The following is a 7,456-nucleotide window of genomic DNA, read 5'->3' on the forward strand; positions in this document are numbered from 1 at the left end:
CTGTCAACAATGGAGGGGGAAAAACAAAGCTGCTGACGATAGAATTATCGATCTGTTTGTTATGGACATCACCAGAGAAAACAGTGGGACTGGACAGACACTGACATGTTCTCTGTTTGGAAACAATTTAAACTGTAATAACGTATACACTCTAAGCTGGATGAATGAGGACGGTACCCTGATTACAGACCAGGACTCTCATAGACGTGGATGTTCTAACCTTCTGACCAGCGGCGAACACGACCTGACCAACGAGTTCACATGTCAGGTGACTTCGAACAGAGAAGTGAAGATAAGCATCGACTTCCCAGGAGACCTGAAGACACCGACCCAACCAGCCAAGCCTCCATCTGACGCTACGACCGGAACACCGCCTAAAGCTCTGACTGTCTCCTCCCCCCATCTCTACGTGGGTCTGATGGGGGTTCGAGTGGCAGGGACGGTGGCCATCTTCCTCATGCTCCTCGCTGTGATTGTCATCAGCAGGCGGACCTCCTCCAAGACCCCGACCATCGACCCCAACGCTGTGATAGAAGACTGAAGACCCCGACCATCGACCCCAACGCTGTGATATACCACTGAAGCGGCGGGTCCCAACCTGTTTTTCTTCTACACCAGCTGTTACTAACTCTACAGCAGTTTTCAACCTGTTTTTCCTCTACACCACAGCAGTTCTCAACTTTATTTCACCATCTACACCCAGAACGTAGCTGCTGGAGGTGTGTCCAGAAACACAGCCCGGGTGAACCCCTCCCCCAGGCCGGGGTGGTAAAAGGACAGCCCCTCGGCCCCGTACCTGGGGGAGCAGAGAGAAACAACCTACTGTAACCCAGGACTGTCCTCGAACTTTTGTTTTGTCCACCTCGACACCAGCAAATCCCAACTGTTTTCTGGATCAGGGCCCACTGGACAATCTGAAAAGAGTTCACAGCCCACCCAACTGACCACTAAACACGGCCGTATCTGTGGTCAGATGGGTGGACCGTGTGCATCTTCAGATCATGTTTATTTTAATGATGGATTGTGTTCCGGATAGCTTGTAGATCGGTTATTTTTGGCCGGTGCCAACCTCATGGGAACGAGCATTAATTAAGCTTAAAGGAGCACTTCACCCACTTTTAACCCTATTTTCATATAATCGCTCGTCACTAAAGCTCATTATAAGATGACTCTCATGATTTCTCTCATTGAGTCTCCTTGGTGGGCTGTGGACAGTTCAGAAACCTGTCTACCAGTGACATCATCGGTGGGCAGGTTTGGTCAGTTCAAACAAGATGTCAACCTTTGTATTGTTTGTTTTATTAAAGCAAGAGTCTTACCAATGATGTCACTGGTAGGTAGGGTTGGGTATCGTTGGCGATACTTTTAATGGTATCGATTCACTGACGTCTATACTATCGAGTATCGGTTCACGTAAAAACAATACCTTGTTTCGATACTTTTGAATGCACCCCTTGCCAGTCGCATCTGTAACAGTTGGGCTACTGAAAGTTTAATGACTGCTTTAGTAGGCTACACTCGTTACTGTGAAAATAGCTGAGAATAGCCTATAATGTTTATTATTATGATAATGATCCAACGTCTATAAAATAGCCCATAGAAAAAGGCAAATAATAAATATAATAATAATAATAAATAAAAAGTATCGAAAATGGTATCGAAAAAAGTATCGAAACGATTCCCAGGTATCGAAAAAGGTATCGTATCGATTAAAAGGTGAACGATACCCATCCCTACTGGTAGGTAGGGTTCTGAACTGCCAATGAGGCACAGAGTGAGTAGACAGCATTAGTGAGGACCAATTAAGTGAAGATCGGTTGAAAATGAGTGAAGTGCCCCTTTAAGAAATACAATTCACATTTGGTTGTTGCAAGTATTAACGTTATTCATGTAATCAAACATTTAATCTCTACTGCATATTATTCATGTTATCAAACATATTTTAATCTCTACTGCATATTATTCATGTTATCAAACATAGTTTAATCTCTACTGTATATTCATGTTATTATCAAACATATTTTAATCTTCACTGCATATTATTCATGTAATATATATTTTTTTAAATATCTGGTAGATGTTTTTTATCTAGCAGGTATTTTTTGCTAACATGATATCTTGATGAGTCTTCATGATTTATTACGATGGATTAGTATTTATATATTAATTAATCATACTGTTTATTATCTTGCCTGTTAATGCAAAGTCATTTTGCAACATTATATTTTTAACAGTTTTCAGTACATGTGTAAAAACCTTTCAATTAATTGGAATAAAAACCTCATTTTAAAAATATCATCTATTCTATCATCTATCCTTAGATATTTCATGTTCTTAATATTTACTGAAAGCTCACAAAATTCCAGCTACTGTATGTACTGTAGGTGGTCCTGTATTTGAATGATTACATGGATCAAATCATAATAAGAATTACACATACTAGAGGGAAAAATAATATGAATATTACTATTGGCTATTATGCACAGGACAACACAAATGCACATAATGCAGAGTGAAAACAAACAGGGAAAAAAAACAATTTAAATTGTCTATTTACTTAGAATACAATGCAGAGTTCAGAGCAGGTTGTTAGTGTATGGCGTTTGTGTATGAATGGATGACAATAATTATCATCCATTTACATGAAAACAAAGTTTGCTCCAACATCAATTAAAAAGTAAGAGAAACATAAATATGAAAACAAAACATCAGGATACTTTAGGATATGAGAGTGATTATAGACTAGGATATAATGTTATCAACTCAAGTTTATGGAATGTAATTTAAGATAAATAATATATATATTTATATTAATGACAACATCCAAAAATAGTCTATGAAATAACGGATACATCATCACATCCTCCATTCTGGATTTACTGTATAGACATTAAATCTACATACAAATACAATATGTAGCTTAGACAGTAGATTTCTATACTGGTTTCCTGGTGAGACAAAAGAATCTGCTATTATTTTTTCTCATACAGATTTAGAAATAAATATTATTTTAAGCCTATAGAATCCTATAGAATCAAGCCATCCAGGATCCTGTTGAATCATATGGGTAATAATAATAATAATAATAATAATAATAATAATAGCAGTTAGCATGCTGAAATAGAATCCATTGTTCTCGCATTAATACAAGATTATAATAAAAAAAATTGTCCACAGTCCACCAATGAGACACAGAATACAATACATCAATATCAATACATCAAATGCACAGCAATAATAATCCAAGAAGAACATAGTAGGTAGATCAAGCACCTATTGAATAAAATACAAATAAATAAACGCTATAAGAACCAGAGAGAACAGATACAAATGCTATCTAGAAACATGTACAGTATGGTCATTGAGTAGGCAAGTTCTACGGTAAGTATATGGGCTAAGGTTTAGTCTGAAAGGTGAGTCTTCAGACCACGGCGGAAGCTAGGGAGCAAGTCTGTCGTTCTAAGTGCCACAGGGAGTTTATTCCACAGTTTGGGGGCCAGGAGGAGGGCAAAGATTCTAGGATGAGTGGATTGTTGTCCTGGCGTTTTAGCGAGGGTTCTGTCAGCAACCCTGTGTTAGCTGAGTGAACGGATGGGGTTGTAGGGTTCTATCAAACTTTGACGTTATGTAGGTGCATGCCATACCTTTGGCTGCTTTGAAGGCCAGCATCAGTGTTTTGTACTCTGACTGTACAGGCTGCAACCAGGGAGCCAGAGGAGGGAGCAGAGAAGGGGGGAGACATGTGAGAATTTGGGCTGGTTGAAGACCAATGGTGTAATGTAAGGATTCTAGCGGCCCATTCGTTCAGTGGTGCTTCAGCTCTGTGCACAGTGAGCAGGGCATCGCCACGCAAGTTGAGGACGCATCAGGCATCATGCCTGATTATTTAGGAGGAGCAAATACATATTAGTTATTATGATGATCGGCTTTCCCATTCTTTTTATTTTTTGCTCTCTTTTTTTTTGGTGCCATGCGGCACCGTGGTTCCTTAAAGGCCCAGCTCACCTCTTATTTTATTGTTGTTTGGGACAATCCTTATTTTTTTGTGTTCAATCTGTGTTTTGAGATATTTTAGTATTTCAGCATGAATGATGATGCATTTTGCATAAGATGCACCATGATGCATCATATGCACGGTGCGTGCTGTGCATCTAGCGGCGGGCCCAGGGGTGTCACACCAAATTCTGGGCCCTGGGTGCAAGGATTCACTGCGGGCCCCCCATGAATGGTCTTCATAGGGGGAGGGGATTTAAAACCCATTTAGACTGGGAACACATTATTACACATTATTGTGTGCTTTAACTATTGAGAAATAGCAGATATACAAGCTCACAGCGTGGCACCGAGTGCCGCGCTGTGAGCTTGTAGATCTGCTATATTTGAAAAATCTTGTTTTTTTTTTTTGTCAGTGGTGCTCAAAAATGTTCATGAGAAGGACCACCAAAATGATATGTATTTGGCCACGGACACCCATCTCAAAATATTTAGTTCCAGGGACCCCCAAGAAGCAAATTTGAGTTGCAAATATAAAAAATACATATAATCTTTTGAAAGATTAGCAAATTGTCACTTTCAAAAATAGCAGATCTACAAGCTCGCAGCGAGAGCTTTTATATCTGCTATTTTTCAATAGTTAAAGTATAAAATAATGAATCCCCCCCTTGTGACGCCCCTGGGCGGGCCTGAATGAACAACATTACAGTTCACTTCTGGATGGAGATCAAATGTCTGCCCATGCAGGACAAAGCCTGGAGGAGCTGCATGGGAATCAAACCAGATGACCGCTCTGCCTCCAGAGCCTTACCTTCAGACTGAAGTGTGTGTGTGTGTGTGTGTGTGTGTGTGTGTGTGTGTGTGCGTGTGCGTGTGCGTGTGCGTGTGCGTGCGTGCGTGCGTGCGTGCGTGCGTGCGTGCGTGTGTCTTTCAGAACAGGAAGTGCGATGGAGCGTCGAGCCATCACCCCCCCGGTGGGCTCTCCGGTGGGCCGGCCCCTTTACCTGCCGCATCACGACAAAGCTGTGCTCTCATTGGACAAGATCGCCAAGAGGGAGGGGAAAGTGTTGGTGCTGGACAGCTAGGAGACAGACAGACAGACAGACAGACAGACAGACAGACAGACAGACAGACAGACAGACAGTATTATTACACAAACACACACACACACACACACACACACACACACACACACACACACACACACACACACACACACACACACACACACACACACACACACAATGACAGACAGACAGACAGACCGACAGTCATAACCATGTCATTACAATACTCTATCTATGCTCACTGTGATTGTTGTCATGGAAAAAAATGTAATATAAATAACCAATCACGTCAATAATAAAGTGTTTTATTGTAATCATCAGTATGTGTGTTTAATTTATCCTTTTTAGGCAAATATGGATGATTAACAAGTGTTGCTGCCATGCCTGCTCATTATAAGCAATATATAATTATATTTACTGTAGTTTGCATGTCACATATATTTGGACTTGCATCCTAATGTTGTGGTTCTTAAACATAAACAATTTGACCCGAACCCAAATGGACCCATGATAAATGGAGCAGCCTGCATTCAACAGCCTGCAACTTTACATGGGATTATCCAAACTGGATTCTATGATATCAATGTGCACCATCGATGGCCAGATTGGATCCAAGCATTTTATTCTATAATGTTTGTGTGCACAGTCTTAATATAAATTCATAAACCACTTTTTATCCAAAGCGTTTTAACTAGATTGTGCATTACATTCACCCATTCACACACACACACACACACACACATTCATACACTGATGGTGGAGGAAGCCATGCAAGGCAACCTGCTCATCGGGAGCAGTTTAGGGGTTCAGAGTCTTGCTCAAGGACACTTCAAATCAACACTAACTCTGGGGGAGCCCGGGATCGAACTGGGAAACTCCCATCTGACCTCTCTACTGGCCAATCTACTCCCCCCCCTCCCATAAAGCGTTAAGTGCAATTGTGTCAACATTGAGGTAGGTGGGTGAGGCTGCTGGTGCACCATTGAGCTATGTTTGTAGATGTGTGGTTTACAGTATTGTGCTGTGTGCGTAGATGCCGATTGCCGAAGACATGTTCCTTATTTCAATAAGTTGACTTCCCTTTACTGAAAGCACTGATGGAAGAAGTGCTAAATGTTTTACTCAAGTAAAAGTATCAATACTCTTTTGTAAGTGCAGTATTCAAAATTGTCTTGAAGTACAAAAGTATTGGCATCAAAATGTACTTGAAGCACCAAAAGTAAAAGTACTCATTATGCAGAAGGTCTCATTTCACAAGTTTAGTGGTTTGAAGTGTTTTGTTATTAACTAAGTAAGTAATTGATAACTAGTTTTCAAATACTGTCAGTATAGTGGAGTTTAAGTAGGCCTTCAATATTTGCCATTGAATTGTAGTGAACTAATATTGCAAATTGGAAGTAGGCCTACTCCAGTGAAGTAAAGACTACCTCAAAACGTTACTTAAGTACAGTAGGCTACTTGAGTAGCAATGTCCTTAGTTACTTTACTGAAAGCTCATTTTGTCCATATATGGGCATGCTTTAACAGGGTTGCTCTTTGTCCGGGGACCCCCATGTGTCCCTGAGAGAGTTCCTGTGGGTCCCCTGCTAGATAATGCAGTATCAAAATCTGTCTAATCACTTTAACCCATACACCCGCTATTTGTGTGTAGATTTGGTGTCTTCTAAATCCTAAGAGTTTTCTGAACTACTCCTATGATGTGCAACATTGTTTCCTCACTCAACAGCACTGTAAACAAACCAACATACAGTACTGTATAATTGCATACAGGGTATCTACACATTTCCAAAGTGACAATGTAATGACTTTTAAGACCATATTGATACCATATTGGCCAAATTGACAAATATTCTGGAAGAAAGAAGCATCCAAATAGAAGATCTACAAGCTCATGTCGCCTCGTGCCGTGAGGCGTCTTGAGCTTGTACTGTAGATCAGCTATTTTCACAATGTTTTTCTGTGGAACAGAGTCAGGGTCAGGCCGGGGACCGGTCCCCAGGGTAAGGGGTCTCAGCCTGAAAAGCGTGGTTACCCGTGCTTTAGGCCACCGCTGCCCCAACACAATGACAAATAATGTCAGATAAGAAGGCCTACTGTAACTGCCCCCCCATCATCCTACATGCAATTATTTATGCACCCACCACCACATTCATATGATTTAGTAGTTAACCCCTCCCCTCCCCCACCACACAAGAGTGAGGCAGAATGAATGAGTTCTGAAGAGGAACCAACAACCACCATACGTCTGCTGTTCTGCAAGTCACAGTGCACTGACCACACACACACACACACACACACACACACACACACACACACACACACACACACACACACACACACACACACACACACACACAAATCTTTTTTTTTTTTGCACAAACAAGGGTTATCTTTAA

The 7,456-nt window shown here is 41.0% G+C and overlaps 1 protein-coding gene across 1 annotated transcript in view; it reads left to right on the top strand.

The window, feature by feature from the left end:
• The window catches only part of LOC308304250 (trafficking protein particle complex subunit 14-like), a gene marked incomplete at both ends in the record, with an annotated part of 28,245 nt that extends 23,167 nt beyond the window's left edge, over positions 1–5,078 (top strand). The window contains one exon of the mRNA XM_080748817.1: positions 4,928–5,078. Within this exon, the coding sequence (XP_080604943.1) occupies positions 4,928–5,078 (151 nt within the window). The remainder of the gene's footprint in view (positions 1–4,927) is intronic.
• Positions 5,079–7,456: the final 2,378 nt, after the last annotated feature.

The sequence above is a fragment of the Nannobrachium achirus genome, assembly GCF_963921795.1.
Source record: "Nannobrachium achirus genome assembly, chromosome: 19".
NCBI classification, from domain to species: domain Eukaryota; kingdom Metazoa; phylum Chordata; class Actinopteri; order Myctophiformes; family Myctophidae; genus Nannobrachium; species Nannobrachium achirus.